Genomic DNA, 22,775 nt, shown 5'->3' with positions numbered 1-22,775 from the left:
TTACATTGCACGCTAGCCAACACGTTGACTTTAGAGTTTTTCCTGTGCAAGTAAGAGGCGCGGCGAGCGATGCGGTGACTTCAGAAAAACCGCGGAGAAGCGAGGCGTGGGGTCGACTAGCGGGCCGAGTTGCTGCGAGCCACGAGGAGGGGTCCAATAAGCAGGCCAGCACTTCGATGTGCCCTCGGAACAACCGGGCTGCCTCAAGGACAAGGCATTGTTTACAAGAACTTCGGCATCAGAATTTGAAGTCGTGTCTCCGTTCTGAAATTAACTTTCAAGCCTACCCAAAGAGAAGAGCCAAATTTTTGTGTAGTGCACAACCTGCAGTTAAAGCATTTCGAGACATAACATAACATTTAGCTGCAGTTGTTCATCGACACAATGTTACATAACTTAAAAGTATTTATTAAGGCAGTGGGAAAAAACTTGCTGAGCTTTAAGGGTTTAAGTGTGGCCACAGTATGTACTGTGTATTGACTGAGCAGCACCACGATGCAGCTATGCCAGTTCAATGGGGAGCACCAAAGCAGCGTTCTATGATGATTTTGGCCTATACATACCTTAGATGTTAGATGTTAAAAACTTGGTCTTAAATGATATAACAAACTACTTGGAATTTTCTTTGATGGATGCACTAATTCAATAAACCTAGCAACTTAAACTCAATTTTTGAATAAACATAGTGTTTGGCGAACGAATCATAAGTTCGTTTATACTTAAGGGGCCCGCCTCGTCAGGGTTGTATGTGTGTTAGTGAGGCGGGACGATAAGCGCGACGCTCGCTGGTGCTTCTAGCGCGGTATAGCCTCTAAGCGCAAGGCTCTGAACTGGCGCGCAGTCTTCTAGTCGCCACAGGATAACTGTGAAATTTGAGCGTTGACCGTAACATTAAACTGCGGGGAAATTAAGATAAAGGTGTAATGCAAGTCCCTTAAGTGCTTTCAAGAATCTGTACCACTTGTTTTAAGCCTAAAAGTTACTCTGAAAACATGCGTTTCAGCCATTTTAACTCTTCTAGAAATACAGTTTAAAAACATGATCCAAAATTAAAAGTACTTTTCGGGCCTCAGCGAACTCTTAAATGCTTTTCGTAAACATACCCCACTCGGATATCTTGAGTAGTTTTGAAATCGCGTTTTTTTTTCCTGAAGCTCTGCACACCGTGTGTGTGACCAGGTAGGCGGGCCCCTTAAGGAAGGTTCTGTATAATTATGGAAATATTTTGAAAATATGTTACGGTTACTGTGCGCATTTCAGGTAATGTAGAAGATGGTATCTATTAACATGACCATTTTTCATAACGTAAAAAATTATTAATATTTATATTAACTCTTGTAATATTTAAGTATAAGCAAATTATTTTAGTATTTAAAAGTATTTTAGCTGTTTAAGCAGGTAAAGTAACTAGTTTTGAATGTTTTATGACACACAAGCCCTAACTTAAAATCAAAACACATAAATTGCTTCCCTATAATTTTACCAAATAAACATGCGAGCCCGCTGCCATTGTTTGTTAAAAATATGTGAAAAAGGAAATATATATTCAATTTAAAAAACAAAAATTATGTCATGATTATTATTATTTCCTTTCTTCTTCCAATAATTGTCAACTATGTTTTATTTAAATTTAACATCTATTTTAAACACAGCTATCAGGCAATTTTTGAACAAACCTTTTCGAAGATTTAGATTTTATTGATCGTTTATTTTTACATTTTCGCCCTCTCGGTAGCAGGTGTGAACAGCTAGCCTTGGCCTTGGGTTTTGGTGGTAAGGGAGGCGAGAGCTTCATACCGAGTTTCTCTGTTGTAATAGGTGACACTTTTTACTGTCATAAAAACATCGGTAACCTATAGCTTTGTCAAGAGCTTTTGAAGGTTGGATATCAGTGACACGGCATGTACAACTGGAGTCTCTTCAGCTAGGAGAGCGGGCGACCGTACTTCCCTCTCCTAGACCACACCAGAGAAGATTGGGTTGACCTGGTGGTTGGGTGCTACTCATAAACTACCACCACGCAGTCCACTCCAGTATTGGTCTGACGTCAAGCCCACATATTGTGGAGTCTGCTACAAGTGCACCAAAGCTCCCGAGGATATTTTAGTCTGACATTACAGTGTGCAGGGGGTTAAATACTGCTGATCTGGTGTGCACACTGGGTTTTACAGTCATTGCACCACCTCTAGATACCTCGCCCTCTCCACGGGTTATTTTCCACCAAGCTGGGTATTCGTGTAGTAGCATCTCACTTCATCCCGTTATTTTGTGGTATATTTGGCTACCACACAGTTGTACTTTTCTGGGTTTTGCGTGACTGAGCCATCGCTAGCAGACTTCAGGACAGTGGTAATCATTCAGCCATCGGTCGTGTAAATCCCGTGTGGATCAGTGACAGCTGGTCATGGTGTCTAACACAAGCGGTAAAAAATGAACTTTTTACCATCTCTGGGCTGTTGATTTGCTTGTTTATTTGTTGTATTAAAACATTGTATTTTTGTGTGACATGACGTATCCAATATTATTGTGCAATCTTGTACATAAAATATCGAAAATGTGAATTTAGAAAAATATTTTATGTTGTATGGCCTAGTGGTAAAATATACTGAAAAAAGTAGCCTCTCTGTCCATAGAACCATTTGTGTGTAGAAAACTTCAGGTTTCTTGACTGCTTAGGTTAAAAACTCCATTTTATAGTGTAGGAACCTTACAAAAACCTGTATTACAGTTTACGAACAACCCATTTACAACATTAACTTGTGAAATACACTGACGGAAACTATATTACTTAGCAATAAGCTCCGCAGTGACAGGCAAAAAGTAACAGAGACCATTCTCTAAACTAAGGGCGAAAAACCGGTGCTGTAGGAGGATGTACTCACAAGAGTCCACAAAATAAAAGGTGAAGGACAGATGGTGTGAGGGAATGTAGTCACGAGGGTCCAGGAAACAATGGGAAAAGGGCTAGTGCTGTAGAGGGATGTACTAACGAAGACCCAGAAAAAAAGCAAAGGGTCGTTGTTGCGGAAGGATCAATAACAAGGGTCCAGGGAACAAAGGTTGAGGGGCCATAGTCAGTGGGATGATGTACTAAAGTGGGTAAAAGGAAGACAGGGCTAAGAGATGGTGCTGTGGAGGGATGTACTTACTAGGATCCAGGGAACAATGTTTGAAGGGCTGGTCCTGTGGGATAATGTACTCACGAGGATCCAGAGACAGGCCTTCCTTCTCGAGGTCACAGCTGACGTTCGCCTGCGGACATATCTTGGCGGTGCTGTACAAACCCACCATCGTAGCCGTGATGTTGTTGAGCTGCAACATGTACATACAGTTAGTCAGTGTCTCTATCTGGTGCACAGTGTGAACTGCATATTTGTTATGCAAATGTACTCGAGCGCTTGTATAAGGGCTGTTGCTCTACACACCGCGGAATTCCGGAGGAAGCGAGTAAGTTGACATCCCCCGGCCATAGCCAGCATGTCGCGCTGGGGACTGGGAAGTACCCGCGAGTAATAGTGAACATTCGAGCAGGCTCTCGTGGTTCACCCTCCTGGAGCGAGGAGGATAGCAAGCTTGGCTGATAACTAGCAACAAGCTGAAGCTCGCCAACTCGCTCAACGAGTGGAGACACAGCTAGCTGAACGAGACCAGTTATCGAGGTGGTTCTACCCAAATGCATAACAAGGGAGTCACCTGTCATGCAGTGTGTGTGTGTCTACGAAGAAAAACCGAGGGGAGTAATCATAGTACTGTCTGCCCCTGTAGTCGGCGGGCTAGTTGAGTAATGGATTTTGACCGAGGAAAGGAGTAAATATGGTTTTCCTTTTTGTAACCAGCCGAAGAGTGGTGTGAAGTTGTGATTGAAGGCGTAATCCTGCCTCAGTTGCATCCTCAACTGCATGTATGGGACCAGAAATGGTGAATTGGCTGAATCTGCGGGCAACAGCAGATGCGTTTGAAACTTTTCTGGGGGGTTCGACTGCCGAGCCTAGGTGTCTTGGTCCCAAAGGGCCCCATAGCATAGTAAATGGATCAGGCCTATGGTAATGGAACGACCGAGAATGGCGCCGGCGTGTTCGGGGACACCCGGACTTAAAAAAGAGCTGTAATCTGCACGACTAGGTGTGATACGTTCCCCTAGTCCAGTGGTCGGGGAAGGTACCGAGGCAACACCGAGGCCCTCCAGCATACGCACAGTTGGTTTGTCATTTCTAGCCAGAGCTTTCTGCGGTCACCGCCGGAGGAGTACAGACAGGTCCAGGCCTTAACCGGCTGTAAACCTGTCGGAACGTGGTACGGCAGGTCGGAGGGTAGTCCGAGGAAACGAGGACATCCAGTGGAGTGATTCTGAAGCGTGGCGGTCGGCGAGCCTGTTGGCGAACGCTCTTATTCCATATAGACGCCAAGTTGGTAGTAGTAAGGGAAGAATCCATGAAAAATTGTTTATGGCCCCGTTGAGGTGTCCTCCAAGGCCCGGAATTCTGATTGGGTAAGACTCGTACTTGGTAGTGGTGCTCCGATCGCTTGGAGCAGGCTCCAAGGGTACTCTAGCCCGATGCGAAGTCGACGAGGTGAGCGACGACACAGCTCCTGTACTAGCCTGAAGAGCTAGCAGAGGTTGGATAGGCCTCCACCGGACCACGGGTTCACTGGATGTTTTGAGGGGTCCCAATGTGATGTGGGAGATCGGCGTAGGCGCCAGCAGTGCTGATAAAGTCATAGGGCTCAGGACACAGCCAATTGTCTGTTCAGCTGAGCGAGGTACGGGGCTGAGGCGGTGACTATGCTGGGTTGGTCGCCCTTGCCGCTGGTCATTGCCGAGGCTCTAATACCTTCCCGATCAAAAAGAGGGAGTAATCCCTAGCAGTTCTGTTTAATTTATATATCTCTGGAATGTAAAAAAACTAACTGGAATGTTTACCACTCTACCCTGATAGGGCGCACATGTGGGAAGGACCGTGAGAATGCCGGTTGTAGGTCGGAACAATGTGCGATTATTAATGAAAATAAAGTAAAGATTTTGTTCACTAAAATCTCGAGCCAAACACTTTTTACAAAGCTATTATTGCACTGTAAATATGCAGCAGTCGCTAGTGTATCAAACACTTGCAGTGCGCTAAAATGGCAAGAAAAGTGTTAGTGTGTACGGCTCACTATAAACAATAATTTTCCTGTGTGTTTAAGTAGAAAAACTGCTACCGTGGGTATGCTAAACGAAGACAGCTTGTTTAAACCTGCTAGAACCTGCAATCACTGTGCATTAAGTAATTTAATGAATAATTTTATCCCTTACTTGCTGTCTTATCGTGCTTTCCTTTATTCTTAGAAGTTTTTTTGTTATGACAACATATTGCATAACGTAGTTTGTTTTAGTTATCAGTTTGTTGAAAAGTTTTGTATTGTCATCAGTTCGTTGACCAACATAAGTGATGCAGGTAAACCGATAGCTCATTCGCACGCACACTATACATAATATGCATATCTCATTGATTGTATAAATAAGGAAACTACGTGTAGTTGTTATCTCTATTTAACAAAGTGAATTATTTGTGAACCTTGCAATCATTTCATCAGTTTCCAACCAAACACTAGTTGCTGTACTTGAAGCAAAGCCTGTGTGGGTCTTCGTCAATTAAACTTAGACTCTCCTTCAGACCGCTGGCTGCCCTGCAAACATGGGTGTTCTTTCTTCTTCCCAAGTGATAGAATCAACCACAGAGCAAATAATGTGAGACAGTTACATATACATGTTGGTGAAAGTTCCTTATTGGATGGTCTCTCTTGGGGTTGGAGGGTTAATAAAACAGTTTGTGGAAGGGGAGGCCAGTAAATAAGATTACATAAAAAAGATAATTTTTAATTTGTAGTAGTGTCTATGCTGAATATGAATAAAAGTGTTTATGATTGAGTTTCTTCATTTTGTCATGAATTAACATGCTGCAAAAATATATTAATGACCATTAAGGGCGGAATATTTGTTGATTTTATTTTTATCATCGTCATTCGTTCGAGGAAGGTGTTTTTTTAATAGCATGCAACGATTTGAATTTCAATTCAATTTAATTACAATTTTCTAGTTAAACTACATGGTTCCGTGCCTCTCTATGGCCGAGTTTACACGGTCGTGGGGGCCACTAAGCTTAAATTCGCCAATCTCTCTTCGGACAGCTGGTAGTCTCACTGGGCTTAACATGTTGAATACAGAGTTACACTACCCCATGCCTCTCTGCGCCTAAGTTTACATGGTCCACACTTGCTGAACTTCAACTTTCGCGTCTCCCTTTGGGCAGCCAGTGGTCTCTCTTGACTTGATTGGTTGAGTACAGGGGTACACAGGTTCACGCCTCTCTGTGGCCGAGTTTACATGATCGAGACTCACTGAACTTCATTTGGCCAGTGTCTCTTTGGATAGTAAGCGGTCCTCCTAGCCTTGACTTGTTGAATCCAATGTTACATGGACCTACGCTTCTCTACGGCTGAGTTTTCACTGTCCATACTTGCTGAGCTCCAACTCGCCAGTTTCTTTTCGGACACCTAACGGTCTCCCTGGGTTTGAGTTGTTAAATCCCTGGTTAGACTATCCCACACCTCTCTGCAGTCGAGTTTACATGATCGAGTCTTACTGATCTCCAACTGGCCTGTTTATCATCGAACAGTCAGGAGTCTCCCTTATTTTTACGTGTAGAATTACGGGTTACACTATCCCATGCCTCTCTCCTGCCGATTGATTTTATATGTTTGAGATTAGTTGAGCTCCAACCTTCCAGTTTTTATTCGGACAGCATGTGGTTTTCCTGGGCTTGACAAATTTAGTCCATTGTTACACTACTCCTTGCTTCTCTGCAGCCGAGTGTACACTGTCGAGACTCACTGAGCTCTAACTCACATGTCTCTCTTCGGATAGCCAGCAGTTCCCCTGGGGTTGACTTTTGAGTAAAATTTTATACTATTCCATGTATCTCAGCGGTCGAGGTTCCACAGTCAAGACTTGCTGAGCTCCAAATTGCCTGCCTCTTATTGGACATCCATTGGTTCCCTGGGCTTTTCGTGTTGAGCTTAGGGTTACTTTACGCCTCTTTACGGTTGGGTTTACACCGTCGAGTCTAATTTCACTCCAATTTTACAGTCTGTCTTCTGGCAGCCATAGGTCTCTCTTAGTTTGATGTGTGTAGTCCAGGGTTATATGGTCCCACGCTTATATGCGGCCAAGTTTAAATAGTCGAGACTTGATGAGATCCGTCAATCCAGTCTCTTTTCGGACAGCTAGTGGTTTCCCTGGGCTTGTCCTCTTTTCCACAGTGAGATCAGTAGAGACGGTAGCACTAAATGATGGAGACCTAATAGGCTTGGAATGATTCTGCCAACCCAAGACTATATATCAGCAATTACCCATAGTGATTAGTGTGAACCTTAGAAAAGTTTTTTTTTATTTAAGGAAGCGTGGGTTATTTGACACTTGCCTTAAGACGTTATTACTCATTATGTTGTGGTTTTTTTACCAAAAACCAAACTATGAACTTCATATTTTTTTTCACTACATGAAGAATATTGTGTCCTGATAATATGTCTATTAATTAGGATTTGGCCTTTGTTAAATATGATACACTGGAATTGGTTACGAGAATTTATACAATGCCAACATTATCTCTAATCAGTCATTCTCTCCGAGATTAGATACATCAGTGGAGTCTTATCACCTACGTCTGACAGAAATTCGAGTTGATCACCTGTCGCGCGACAGACAGTGTAGTTTAAGCCCGGCGATATCACGCAACATAGATTAGCCTCTTCGTTCGCAGTGTTTATCGCAGCAATCCCTCGAATGTTTCATGTAATCTCCGTTGATCTATAGCCTGCCAGCTTGTGATCCCTCGTGTAATCTATTGTTAGGTTGTGTATAACCCGCTAAAGCATTGATTGATATACTTTACGACATTTCATATAATCCTTCTAATATTATAAACGCGAAAGTTTGTAAGTATGGATGGATGTTTGTTACTCTTTCACGTAATAACTACTGAATGGATTTGAATGAAATTTGGCCTACAGCTAGCTTATAACCTGGATTAACACATAGACCCCATATTAATATGAAATTCCATCCCTAAGGGAGTGAAAAAGTGATAATTTCATTTTATAACAGAAAAAATCATAGGTCATATACATACAAATAGTGAGTGAGTGTCATTTCTCTATGTCTGACACACGATCATACACATAGTAAGGTCTGGCAAATTAATATTTTTCTCCTTGGTGAGACCAGTCCGCTTAGTGGAGCTCGCAGCGGCTAGCAAAATAAAGGCGCTATTAAAAGTTTTAACTTCGTCAATAGATACCTAGAGTTGCCTTGAATTTTAAACGCACCATCGTTTGATGCGTTTTTCATGTCTTTAATTTTAGTTTGTTTGTGCTGTATGCGTTCCTATACCATTCATCCGATTGCGATGAAATTTTGGTGATTTGTTATGCGCATGCCCATTAAGGTTACTGAGACGGTATAACAATTTTTCACGAATCGTGTCAAAAAATGTGTTTATTTCATTTTATATAGCGGCACTTCGTCTGTTTTTGTTGTATAAGTGCGCACGCATGACACAATATATTTAAATATAAAAGAGACACATAGATAGAGTGATATATATAGAGTGAGATAGAGACGGAGAGATAAGTTGAGATAGAGCTATATAGAGACATATATAGAAGATATAGAGATAGTGGGAAGTATATGTGTAGATGTAAAGAGATAAATAGAGATAGAGAGATACATAGATGTATATAGATGTAGATAGAGATAAATATATATAGAGAGATGGATAGATTTTTTGTATATGTGGAACTACTTCAAACATATTACAAAACAAAACTGAATGAGGCATTGCAATGCAGGCCGAGCATTAGCTAGATAATGGAATATTTTCAATATTAGTAATCTCTTATTTTTCAGCTTTTTTCTATATTGCTTTATAAAGTCTAAAGTAGGACATACAGACAAGGTAAATAACTATAAACTGGCAGAACAACGTCTGTCTGTATCTGAAAGTGATATAAATTAATTTTCACACTTGACATTCAAATTAAGAAGACAATTACTAACTACTCCCTGTGTTCAGCCCGGGCAACGCCGGGTATTGCAGCTAGTGTATACTAAATTTCATCTTTAGTTCGTTGTTTTATTTAAGTATTTTTAAAGTGAAACTTTTTTGCTGAGGGGGCTAAAATTTTCGAGCGTTATGAAAATTCTGATCGCGTGAGGGGAATAGTTAGGTACGTGGTGGGGGAACCGGTAGAGGAGAGTGCCTCAGCGGCGACGCCACTCCAGCGCATTCACCAGAGTTAGAATGGGAATATGGCATGGCAGGGGAATAAGTACGTAGCGTAGCTTACTATATGCTGGTTGTGAGGCGGTGGTGACAGGAAGGGAGAGGTATAAATGACGCAGCCGGGATGCTACGGAATTTTCGTAACGCTGCTTGTGTTTTTCTATTCCTAATTTGTAGTAACTGCTAACGATATACGCTACCATATTTATTTTATTTAAAGTATTTACAATTAATTTAATCGTGTGGAAAAGAGTTATGGACTTATTCAATTAACTTTATAAGTATCATTCATTTTTATAAGAATAGTGTCATTCTAAATATAACAAAGGCATATCGATTTAAGAGGTTAGCTTCATAATTGTAATTTATTTGTGTTATGTGAACACTTTGATTTTAAATTTCAAAAGTACCTATAGACTTATAAGATAATATTTATAAGTATAATTTATGTTCGATTATAGTGTCTTTTTATTCTTTCATTTTCTTCCGCTGGAGATCGAGAAAGAACATCATGCCTAAAAATAATAAAAAGGCAGAAGAAGATAAGACGTATTATCGAAGGTAACGTGGGAATAAACCGCAAAGAGAGACGCTAAAAAGTGCCAGTGAACGTATGCGAGAGTACAGGTTGCAGAAAAAGGCCATTTTTCATTTGAGATCATTCCCGCATACTTGTTATTTTCAAATATTAGCTCTTGTTAAAAAAAATACTAATAATTTATCTCTATCCATACCTAATAAGCAAGAAGATTCACTTCTGTCGCGCGTGGACACCACGTACACCATTGTTTTTTTAAATAATTTGTGATATTATTTACATTAATCGTAGCAAAATTGTTACAAACGTTTTAGAATTCGGTTAAAAGAAATGGAGGCCTCAGTTAAAAGAACGAAAAATTTGATTTGATTTAATTTAATTTTTACCAATGTCCACAAAATTTCATCATGATTACCTAAAACAAACACAAAATTATACTCCTGATACACCACTAAACAAACAAAATTACTCAAGCACGTTATCTTTGCGATCAATTAGTTGTATTTCCACCTGTGTTAATGCACGTACTGGGTGTGTGAAGCCAGCACAGTCACTCAGAGCCTCAGCCCTGGCTGGGTATTGCTGTCATACGGCGGGAGCGATGTTGGCAACACTGCAGTGGGGTAGGTAGCGACTTGCCCTTTGCTGAGTGAGGGAGGGGGCCGCAGGTAGGCTAGCGGTGCCTCGCTCCAGACGTATCCAGCATCCAGCCTCTGGACCGGTCCAGACACCCTCGCAGTCACGTGACCCACAGAGAGCTCCCGCCACTCTCACTCAGACATCTCTAAGCCTCGTGGGAGGGGTGATTGCCATCGTGAGTGTGGATCCACCGATATTTCCCGGACTCGCTAGAAGCAGTAGACTGGAAGCTCATATGCATCTACTTCCAGCGGATGATTGGCCTGCGGTGCTATTGAGAGGCCACTGAATAGTCTTAGCCAGTTATAAACAAGGAGAAGTGGTTAACCGATCACATCACTTGCAACCCGCTCAAGGACGTGCCCTTGCCACCGACCAATGAGCAATCAGAATAGATCATGTATAGACAAGTGGGGTCTAGCCTGGAGCGAGATTAATCCGAGTAATAATCGTGGCTCCAGTTTTCACGCAGAAGTTAAGCCATGCAACAACTTAGAGCAATTTTAAAGTTTCTGTCAAACGAAAATCATTTAAGCGCATCTTATAAAGGAAAATAATAACATAATTAATTATTTAGGACAACGATGTCTTATCTACAACTTTCCGGGAGGATAACTTTTAACTGAAAGTGATCGTTATCTGCCCCATATTTCTGAAAGCGTAGTCAGACAGCGATTAGGTACGGGTGATAAGACTGTCACGTGATGAGCAATTCCTGTTCGCTTTGTACACACTACTTTTGTATATGAGTTACTCGCTTGCGTTCGCTGTGGGCTTAGCCTCCAAACAACAACGTGGGCTATTTAGCTGTATATTTAGTGAAAAACACATATTTTATGTTTTACACATTTATTAAAATGATAGTATTAATTTATTTACTCGTTTATAGGGCAATATGAGTCGTTATATTTGGCAGAAATATATGTGCTTTCAACTGACTAAAATCTGCTAAATCTAGAATTGTAGGTACAGCAAGATGAGTAAAAAAAATATTATATAGACAAATTTCCTTTTTTAACCGATGATGATACGATAAATTGTAATGAGACAGAAAGTTTATGTCTCATTAATTTCGGTAAGAGAACCGTAAGTAAAGCATGCAAAATAATTGGTAAATTCGTGAAAAAAAAATTAAAAATATTCTCTATACCTAAGATGTCGGCTGCAACAAAAGTTTTATCAACTAAGATCTGATACGTCAAGGGACCGAAATTTCAGATCTTACGAAATCGGATACGGTGGTTCAATCCGAGTTTTCATGCATGTTACCAATTCGTCCACATAAGACCTTGAAGAAAGATCTGCATCGACTTCATAAAAGGCGTTTCTAGCTCATCTCTCTTTCTCTCTTGGGAAGCATAGCCTCCCAAACCCCCACACGAGTTTGCATCCATTTGTATACTACTATACAGTTCCTTACTACTATACAGTTCCTTGCTATTCATCCTCTTAAAAAAATATTTAAAAAATAAATCAATGAGAATTTTAACAATGTTTATAGATGATGGAAAATATCATTTATTAAATATACTTTAGAGCATTTATTTTAAGTTCTACAGCGTTTATTAGCATTTATAAATTTTTCAAGCATTACAAAATACGTTGCTATGTTTATATGTTTCTGAGATTAGTTTTTCCCCAGTTAATAAGTTTTAAATGTTTTACAGTAGTTTAAATTTGTCTAACATAATGTTTACGAAAAAATTATGCATACTAATTGGAAATGCCATAATTTTGTTTGGCACATTATATTACATGAAGTTTTTAAAACATTAAACTGGAATTTATTTTATTCTACTACAAGTAAGGAAAAAAACTGATTTTGTCACGTGCGAGTTCGTCACAGGGGAAATTATAATCTCCAGGCGCATGGTTACTCTATGTATATACGTGACAAGAAAAATGTTAACTTTCCACGAATTTTTTTATTTATATAATTGAATGGTTTCTACACATACGGGGTTTTAATAATTATTTAATTAATCATTTTTGTGGTCTGCATCATTGCAAAGTTAAATATCATACTTGAAATCACAATTTTAGTGTCTAAATTGACCAATTACATGACAAAGTTATGGCTAAGCCTCTAAATAGTTTTAAGAATACTTACTATCGTGAAAGTTATATCCTAGAGTGGAGACTATTCTATTAAAAAATCTTAAAAAGGTATGTTTTATAACTAAAATATAACTATTCCAAAAAATCTAACGTAACAAAACAAACAGTTCAAATATTTTTGCAGTATTTTAAATGTTAATCTAACTAAACTAACCCAACCAACTGTCCAAAAAGTTTTTCAGCATTTTCAACTTACCAAAAATAACCAACTGTTCCTTTTAAAAGCAGTTAAAATTTTAATATCAAAATGCTGCAGTTACAGAATAATCACAGCAATATATTAAAACTACTTTTTTTAATAATAGTTTTGCATAATTCGTGACTGTAAATCATTAAGGTGATATCAGTTTTCAAACATGGCTTTAAAAGTCATGCAAGGTTACACATTTACCTGAAACATGCAGCAGATGTGAATTGTTTTAACATTTTAGTGTGCCAAACTTTCGACATTTCCATTCCTAGATTATAAAATTACCCTTAAACTTAATCATGCACGCTTTCAGTAGCAACGCAAACATCGTAGTGAAAGTCGGTGCTGTATCTAGCAGCGACCAACTTCCGTCCACATCTCCGGGTTGGGACTGCGTCCGTCGGCGGTTTCATTACCATCTAACAATTAACTTTAAAACTCTCTGAAAACACCGCCTGACCACTTACCGCGGCCCCGACCGCTAACAGGGCGTGGGTCCGAAGCAAACATACAAGCAGATTACTGGTGAATAAGTCAATAGAAAGCCTAACATTGAGATGGCGTGATAGTGGCAAAAAAATTTTTAAACTCACTAAAGTGGTTGCTAAACATTTAATAAAAAAAAGATCTAAACAGCTGATGCAAAAAACCATCCCAGGGCAACAAGTTGAAATACTTTACACTGTATTTACCAGAATAATTACCAACTAACATTTAATTCGCGTGTGCGAGACACAAATAAATAATACAATTATAAAATTATTTGTTTACCTTTCCACAAATATGCAAACTAGAATATCTGGCAATTTTAACAAAAATTACCGTAACTTAAATAGGTACAGATTTTTTAGACACTTAAAAGTACCTTTAAAAAATTTCACAGTACCCTGAATAAATTAAAAAATGGGGTTGTCTGTAAAGTCGGTTTACAGGCGATAATTTTACGTGATAACGTCATAAGAAAACATTGATGAAAAATTGCATACTTTTTAATTTTCAAATATTATTTACAGTTTTTGCAAATTTAATTTAAATAATTTGTTTCAATATAATCACGAACAATTAGTTAAAAAGCGCGCCTTAACCTGTTTGATATTATAGAAGATTTTCTCGCACGGTGGTAGGCCGGTTCTTGCACGCTCGGCTCAGGCGGAACGTGACAATTTTTCGTGCGTACAGCCGGCGTTCATCGATTTATAAGACCTTATCACGTCAAAAATTCACTAAAAATTATCTGAAAAAGTTAGTATAGACGACGAAATTTCGGGAAGCTAAAAAAACTATTGAACGTTTGTTACAAAAAAAAGTCTCACAAAAAGATTATTGAAAAGTTATACCACATAACCAACTTAAAAGTTCGTCGTGACTCGTGACATATTTTGTGTGCTAAAAAGTCATAAAGTTTATAGTGCTTCCGAAACGGGACATAACCATGTATTTCTCTTTGAAACACTCAAACGGTCTGGCTTGGGTTTGAAAGGTTTGCAACTCGGCAAATAGAAAAAAACGGGGGCCCCTCTTACTTGTGATTACGAAGTCCGGTTTGGAACAGCATTCGGTGAGCTAGAACAGCTGTTACCTAAAGGTTTCCCGCGGAAACCTGAGGGTCCGTGGCAGGGTCATAGGGGTTCCGTGAGTCAGGACGAATGTCATATAAAGCAGGTATAATTACTGTCAAATAAGAAGTTGGGGTTCCGCCAAAAGAAAAGTCAATCATAGGGTTCCCTGGCCGAAAAAAAAATTGGGAACTGCTGAGCTAAATAGCTCACGCCTCAAGTTGCAGAAGGTGGAAAGGACGTAAGGACGCCCTTAAATGCTCCGAGCAGGTTTCACAGTCAGCTTCCCAGTAGCGGCCGAACATGGTGTTGGCGCGATTCCACTGCCGAATTTGCACTTCACATTCCAGCACGGAAATATTGCTCGCGCGAACAAGTAACTTGGGTACACATTCTGTCATCCCGTTCGCTACCGACGTGACGTGACATACATCCCCGTACACACGGTCGCTGTTAGAGTTCCTTTCACGGCTTCGCGCTGCATGCAGCTTCGGAACCCGCGTAAACGGCGGCCGCGACCTGCCTCAACCACCCGTCTCCGCTATTTTTTTGACGGGAATGCGTCTTTAAAATTGCTTCCATAGTGGGAGGCAATTCAAAAAAACTAATGATAACAAAATTTGGGGAAACAGTTTGATGTTGCAGTTACATATCCATCATCTACATCCAAAATTTAATTACACCAGTGGATAGTTAAAAGATCAAAGAATTCGTTACGCTAAGTGAGGACTTTGACGCATCGCGCGGGGTGGAGGGGAAAGCGCCGCCATTTAGAGGTCATTTTGCTGCGTTTCGAGATTTCCATTTAGTATAACTTTTGACTCGAAGAAGTTACGACTTTCCTTTGAGTTTCAATCGTCAGCTCCCGTCAAAATCTATCGATTGCATATATATAAAACATTAGTGTAAAATAGTTATAGTAAAGATATATGGTGTTAAAATAAAAAATAGCGTATTTTATGTCTTGTATAGAAAATATTACCTGTTACGTACACGTATTCACGTACAACACACGGCTGTGTACATGACACATCTACACCCCATTTTTTTTAATTAGTTTAATGGTTATTGGCTTCCACCCACACCCAGCACTAGATGCACACAAGGTCGACGGCGCCGGAGCGAACTGCGTGACGATGAGCTAGCACAACCGGGTCTTCAAACAAGCACTTTCACTCCGATTGAAGGGGTCGTGACTGAGCAACGAGCAATGGGCGGAGCACGCTATTTTACCGGAAGAGTGTATGGACACCTGTCAGGAACTAACGACTACCTATCTTGGTGGTCGAGACCCGTCGACCAATTGTAGAATAGGCCACGGAGCGGGATCATTGGTGCATAGACCCGGCCTCCGTGGAAGGAGGTCCCGAGGATAAATAAGTAGAGAGTGCTATACAGACTTCATATGTGGATCGGAAGAGAATTGAGGAGTACCCAAGTGGGAAACGCAAACAGAGAGCACCTGGCTGTGTGTATAGGTTATGTCTGGATGGGACAGTAGGACTTTCAAACAACAAATGATTAATATCAACCAGGATAGTTACACAACCTCAGGCAGGCGGGTCCCGGATGCCAAGTTTACGTAAATGATCGGGGGATGCTTTGTGTGTAGCCAGGCCCCGCCTCCGCTAGACTGTCCTGTGTCCGCACCCACACACTGGCCGCGCCTCATGCCACTGTTGCACGCGCACATCTACAGTTTTCTATATGCACGCATAGATACAAAAATAAATAAAAACAAATGTTTAAAGTGTTTATGCTTGCCCTCAAAAAGTAAATATGAATAATACCACAATTTAAAAGTTAGATAAAAGTTAACTATAAACTTAAGCTAAAATAAGCGCCTGAGCTTCCAAATCATTCCAGTCTTTTCAAAGTAGATGTCAACTTGATATCTTACGAACTAAGTTTACCACAATTATTCAAAGTTATTTTTAATTAAAAACAAATAAACGAAACAATAAATGTAATTTAAAAACTAATGTTTCTAAAACTAAACAGAAAGTAAGTACAAAAATTACTAATTAAAATACATTTGCAGGCCCATGCCCAGTAGCGGATCCAGAGGGGGGGCTAAGGGGCTCAAGCCCCCTCCAAAAGCATCTGGGTCCACTATTGTTTTAGTGTTTGCCTTGATAAAGCCTAGCCTCAGCTGGGTCAAGCCCCTCCCAAACCAAAATTCTGGATTCGCCACTGCCCATGCCACAATAGAAAAACGCATGTTAGATTTATGAGACATGGGACACGCACAAAACATGCAGCTTAAATTGTAAGGATGCCATATTTTTCAATACCTTTTCTGCAGAAAATTGATATTCTCAAAGAAGAGAGCAACGTTTTAGGTAGATTGGGTTTAGCGATGTTCGTTGTATGCTGCAGAACTCTGGTAACGTAAAATTTCGTAATGGCACATTTTGTTTATGATAACTGTGTCTACCTTTTCTTATGTGCTGTTATGCCATTCCATAAGTGTAGATAAGAATTAAGTTGGAACAATTTTTTTTACGCTTACGTGAATAACTCGTAACGAGAGCGCCATTAAGAGAGGTGAGTTTTTACATGCTTTATATTAGCTTCACCTGTATGTTTGTCTGTCCGTCTGTAACTCTGTCTGTCCGTCTGTAACTCTTTCGACTAAGAGTGAGTGACTCATCACTGTAAAATGTCCCACCCATTTCATTACGTTCGTTAGCCGAGCGGTCTAAGGCGCGCGACTTCTGTGACGTCAGCTTACGGATTCAGCTATCGTGGGTTCTACTCCCGGCCACGCCGAAAAAGAAAATGTTTTTTTTCCCCGGTAAATTCTAATATTATATCCATTCATCTAACTGCAAATGATTCGTAGAGACTTTACCATTTCTTTGTGACGTTGCAACTCCAAATAGTTATCTCAGATGGTAATAGTGTCGGTGACTCATTTCCCTATGATAATTATACATAAATATAGTTTAAAAAACTAAAAAAACATGCTTTTAAAGAATATCAAACTAAAAAGTTAAAAATAAATATAGTTAAAAAAACTAAAAAACATGCTTTTAAAGAATATCAAACTAAAAAGTTAAAAATAAATATAGTTTAAAAAACTAAAGAAACACGCTTTTAAAGATTATCAAACTAAAAAGTAAAAAATAATTTTAAAATTAAATTTATGACAATAGTATATAAGCAATACTAGTATAAATGAGAAAAAAGCATGGGGCGCTTAATATTCAAAAAATATGGCACAAAGCGCCTCAAGCTTTTTTCTCATTTATACTAGTATTGCTTATATACTATTGTCATAAATTTAATTTTAAAATTATTTTTTACGTTTTAGTTTGATAATCTTTAAAAGCATGTTTCTTTAGTTTTTTAAACTATATTTATTACATGCTTTATATTAGCTTCACCTGTATGTTTGTCTGTCCGTCTGTAACTCTGTCTGTCCGTCTGTAACTCTTTCGACTAAGAGTGAGTGACTTATCACTGTAAAATGTCCCACCCATTTCATTACGTTCGTTAGCCGAGCGGTCTAAGACGCGCGACATCTGTGACGTCAGCTTTCGGATTCAGCGATCATGGGTTCTACTCCCGGCCACGCCGAAAAAAAAAAAGGTTTTTTTTTTTTCCCCGGTAAATTCTAATATTATATCCATACATCCAACTGCAAATGATTCGTAGAGACTTTACCATTTCTTTGTGACGTTGCAACTCCAAATAGTTATCTCAGATGGTAATAGTGTCGGTGACTCATTTCCCTATGATAATTATACATAAATATAGTTTAAAAAACTAAAAAAACATGCTTTTAAAGAATATCAAACTAAAAAGTTAAAAATAAATATAGTTAAAAAAACTAAAAAACATGCTTTTAAAGAATATCAAACTAAAAAGTTAAAAATAAATATAGTTTAAAAAACTAAAGAAACATGCTTTTAAAGATTATCAAACTAAAAAGTAAAAAATAATTTTAAAATTAAATTTATGACAATAGTATATAAGCAATACTAGTATAAATGAGAAAAAAGCATGGGGCGCTTAATATTCAAAAAATATGGCACAAAGCGCTTCAAGCTTTTTTCTCATTTATACTAGTATTGCTTATATACTATTGTCATAAATTTAATTTTAAAATTATTGTTTTCTTTTTAGTTTGATAATCTTTAAAAGCATGTTTCTTTAGTTTTTTAAACTATATTTATTAAATAACCATTATTAGTTCTGCTAAATTGCGAGCACGCTGTGTTCGCTAGGGAGTCAAGGAATAAATTGTGTGTGTGACATTTGAGATATTCTGACTGCAACTGACTGCCCGCTTTCAAGGTTAGCCTTAAGTCACGTCTGTCTATAAATGTGTTTGCTTTACTGATAAACTGGAGATATGCCATTTATTTTTACAGCATTGTTTCGTGACACAAAAAGGGAAGCAATTAATTTTAAAGACCTTTAAAACATAAATCGTATGAGGCGAGTTGACTACCGTTCCACCTCAATTGGCCCTCTCCAGTTGGGCAAAGTATTTAACGAACTTTTTATTAATATGAAATAGCGCTTGTAAGGAGGCGATTCAGAATAGTTTTAAGGTATTTTTATGCCGTGGCCCCATTTTATTATGTAAATGATGTAATGTATCGTGTGTGGCTACTGGTATTCATATAAAACTATATCATCGTCAAGCTTAATTGTTCTTACACTAAACGACTACCATTAATTATCTTAACCTTGCGGTTTCACCTGACGACTTGGTGTAAAGTTTATAGTGATGATTTTAATTTTATTCGTCTGGCCTGTGATGATACTTCGCTGTTACCTATTATTTTAATGCGAAGTCTTGCGGTCTTCCCTTTGCCGACTCGCCTCTGGTCGTGAGTAGACCTGCAGACCCTAATGCTGTCCGGCTTAGTAGCACAGACAACAATGCGATACTGTTAGTGTCTGACAAACACTCGTTCCAGCCAGTCCCACTCTGAGAGAGAGGTTTTGTTGCCTCAATAAAATAGATTTTGTATATGTTGTAATAAATCTATTTTGTTGATTCAAACTATTTTGTTACAAGAAAACGTTGACCTAACAAAATGATTTCATCAATTCAACTCTATATGTTGTTAAACATTACTAATCGTTTTTTAACTTAAAAAAATTGGTTAGGCCAACGAATTTTTTTACAGTAATTAAATATTTGTTCGATTCAAAACAAACCTTTTTTTCTTCCATGTAGACTGTGCAAACGCCACCTGAAAATGCGGCCAATCTACTTGAACATGTTTCTTACCGAGATATCATTCAGGTACTCCGATTAGTTTGTAAACAAAGTGTTCTGCACTGACGCAGAGCGCGTGGTTTATCAGCGCTGACGAGCGGCTCTGAGCAATGTAAGCTCCCGTATCTCGAGGCGACTTGCTTCCCTGTTTGCAAACAAGCAGTGCCTGGAAGCAGAGCTGCCATTGTGGCGGCCGTGTTTGCTGGCCTGTGATAGGAGCCCGCGAGAGATACGAGACGGGGCTACGACCTCTGGGAGTGGCTGTTCCGTTGCCCGTTGCGCCCGCGCGAAGCTGCAGCTGGTCTCACATCTGACAGTCCTCAGGGAAACTGACTGTGACAAAACTTATGGATTCCAAAACGTACCTACTTGTCCAAATTATTAACCGAAATAATTATATTAATGATGATGTAGATTTACACTCGCTTCTTGGCTCATTAACCAGGAACCCGCGGCGGTCATCGTGGATTACGTTAATTACACAAATCCCCCCCCCCCCCCCACACACAAAAGTTTTGACAAAATAAAATTGTCAGTTTTTGTTTCATACAAAATTTAGTTTCGTTAAAAATAATTTACTATTGCATTACTTGTAAACATAAAATTGTAAAATTGTGTTAATTAAAAATCATTGCCAATTCATACTGTGTTTTCTTGTGCTGTCCAACGATATATATATATATATATATATATATATCGTAAAATATTAATTAATTTTACCTGACATTTCAAAATTCTCAAAATTTGTATGATCTTGACAGCCAAGAAACATGAAATGAGTTTTTGTGATAGAAATGCAAACCATTTCTTGAAGTAGACAGTGGCATTGCAGTTAGTCCTAAAAAGTTTCAGTTCTGCAATAAATTAAATTCTCGTTATTTGTACAACCCAAAAAGGTTAAAAATGTAACTTTGGCAGCTAATTATGCAAAAAGTATGCAACTATATATATTTTTCATTTCATGAAAGTTAAACGATTGAAAATGTCTAAAACTTGATCAGTGATTAATATAAATCTAAAATCATGACCTGGAACGGGTCATACACCCTTAATACCATAAATTACATCTGCGCTTTTACTTGCCAAGCTCAACTTGTACATAACATACACACCAGGCCCCCTGCCAGCAGCCCACATAGTTCGGAAGCCTGACCAAGAGTGCGTCGCTGGCACATCCTCCCAGCCAGGCGTGCCCCGACACAGAGTCCATGACGTCACATGCTCGAGTCGCGGGGCTCGCGGCTCTCCCGAAACTTCCCTGCGTCGCAGTCGCGCGCAGACCCGCACCCAGCAATGTCCACAGGTCCGTGTACTTGGCCGCTGACGCATCTTGCCGTCCAGAGTACAGCCCTTTCTACGCATCAGCGGGCCATCTGCGTGCGTGCCATCTCAAACGAAATACGTCTTTCTATTAACCCAATGACGTAAAAGCTACTTCAAAATCAAGCTTAAATAATTCTGTGAAAAATAAAACGTAATCATTCCCACGTGTGTCCCTTACAGAAATCTCGGACACAACATAGTTTAACCATCAAAAGCACTGACGTTGAACAAACGTTTTAACAATTATTTGTTAGTTTGTTGTGTTGACTTATGACTGAAAATAAAAGTAGAATTATATTAATATTTCTCATTGAAATCACTCACCAAAAGATTTTTTTACTATTTTTAAAATTTCAGATTTTAAATAACAAAGTTATCTTAGCTTTTTTTTGCGGTGGCAATAATTATCGGTTAAAACACGCACATGCTGTTATACGCGGCATAATAATGGATAACATTCACAGAGTGTGTCTGAAATTCTTAACTACGTGCATGCTAACGACTTACACATGACCATAATGGTTATATGACTATAGGAGGCGCGACTGCTGCTACCGCCCCCCTCCCCATTCAATAACAATAACTAAAATAAAAAAATTAAGAAGTATGTTTGATAATTTTTTTTGTAGGAATTTATTTGTTTACAGTTTTTTTTATTGGTTCTGATAGAGTTACTTGTGTTGACAATTATTCAGAAATGCGTTAAAATAACATTTCAAAACGCAATTATTGTTTTCAAATTTTCAGGCCCACCCTGACACGGGCGACTCTATCCTACGTGTATTCCAGATGTTCCCTCCGAGAATAGGAAGGGCGTCAGCACAGCCACGGCTGACCACCTCGCGACAATCCGGGAAACTTAAAAGTGTTGACTCACTTGTGGACTAATATTTGTTCTCGCATAAATCTTTTTTTTTTTCTAATAATTTTCGGAAACATCTCCACTGCTGTCCAAATTTTAAAATAGGATTGGCTGTTTAGGTTTGTATTTTTTCCTTATAAGAGCACAGTATTATTTACGTATTTTCAGCGATTGTAATTTTCTTTTGCTATATTTGGTCTCTTACGGACAAAGCACGAGCCGGTCCATCGCTGGTGCCTTGCAAGTGGAGAGTTGGCAACCCTGCATCTCCTCGCCGCAGGGGCTTAACTGCCGACTCAACCATCAAGCCCGCGAGGCCAGCTTGTGTGCATGTAAGATCGGCTCTAACCATATTTACATAAAAACTTTTACACGTCCCTAACTGACCTAAGAAATTAACTGCGAAGCAAGTAAACATTTTAGTGACGGGAACTGCAGCATGATTCAGGTACTTTGGTTTCACGTACAGTTCTCGGCTTGGTTGTCGTATTGACTTTCGTTTTCAGTATTAAAGTCAGCTTTTAGTAGACCCGGGCATGGCCTGACAGCTAAGCGCGCACTAAGAATGGTCGGTGCTGCTTGACGCATGACACGACTCTTACCTCACGCGAGCACGTGTCATGGCCACGACCTTGAACTCTACCGGAACTATCACCGAGTGGGTTTAGCGATGCTCGTCGTATGCTGCAGAACGCTGGTAATGTACAATTATGTAATGACGCATTTTGTTTATAATAACTGTGTCTACTTTTCCTTATGTGCTATTACGTCATTCCATAAGTGAGGCTAAGAGCTATGTTGGAACAAGTTTTTTTTACGCTTACGTGAATAACTCGTAACTAGGGCGCCATTCAGAGAGGCGAGTGTTTAAATAACCATTATTAGTTCTGATAAATTGCGAGCAAGTTTTGTTCGCTAGGGAGTCAAGGAATAACCTGTGTGTGTGTGTGTGTGACGTTTGCGATATTCCGACTGTAGCTGAACCATTTT

General features: G+C 39.3%; 1 protein-coding gene across 4 annotated transcripts in view; it reads right to left on the bottom strand.

Moving 5' to 3' along the window:
- The window catches only part of LOC134527872 (angiotensin-converting enzyme-like), a 98,230-nt gene that overhangs the window by 28,146 nt on the left and 47,309 nt on the right, over positions 1–22,775 (bottom strand). For 3 of the 4 annotated variants that reach the window (XM_063360853.1, XM_063360854.1, XM_063360855.1), the window contains one exon: positions 3,204–3,312. In XM_063360853.1, coding sequence (XP_063216923.1) covers positions 3,204–3,312 — 109 coding nt within the window. Of the gene's footprint in view, positions 1–3,203; positions 3,313–19,612; positions 19,632–22,775 lie in introns of those variants that run through there. The other variant, XM_063360856.1, reaches the window with a different exon arrangement.

Source organism: Bacillus rossius, chromosome 1 (assembly GCF_032445375.1).
Source record: "Bacillus rossius redtenbacheri isolate Brsri chromosome 1, Brsri_v3, whole genome shotgun sequence".
In the NCBI taxonomy this organism is placed as follows: Eukaryota; Metazoa; Arthropoda; class Insecta; order Phasmatodea; family Bacillidae; genus Bacillus; species Bacillus rossius.
Note: the sequence above shows the minus strand (reverse complement) of the source record. Positions and strands in the feature narration are given on the sequence as shown.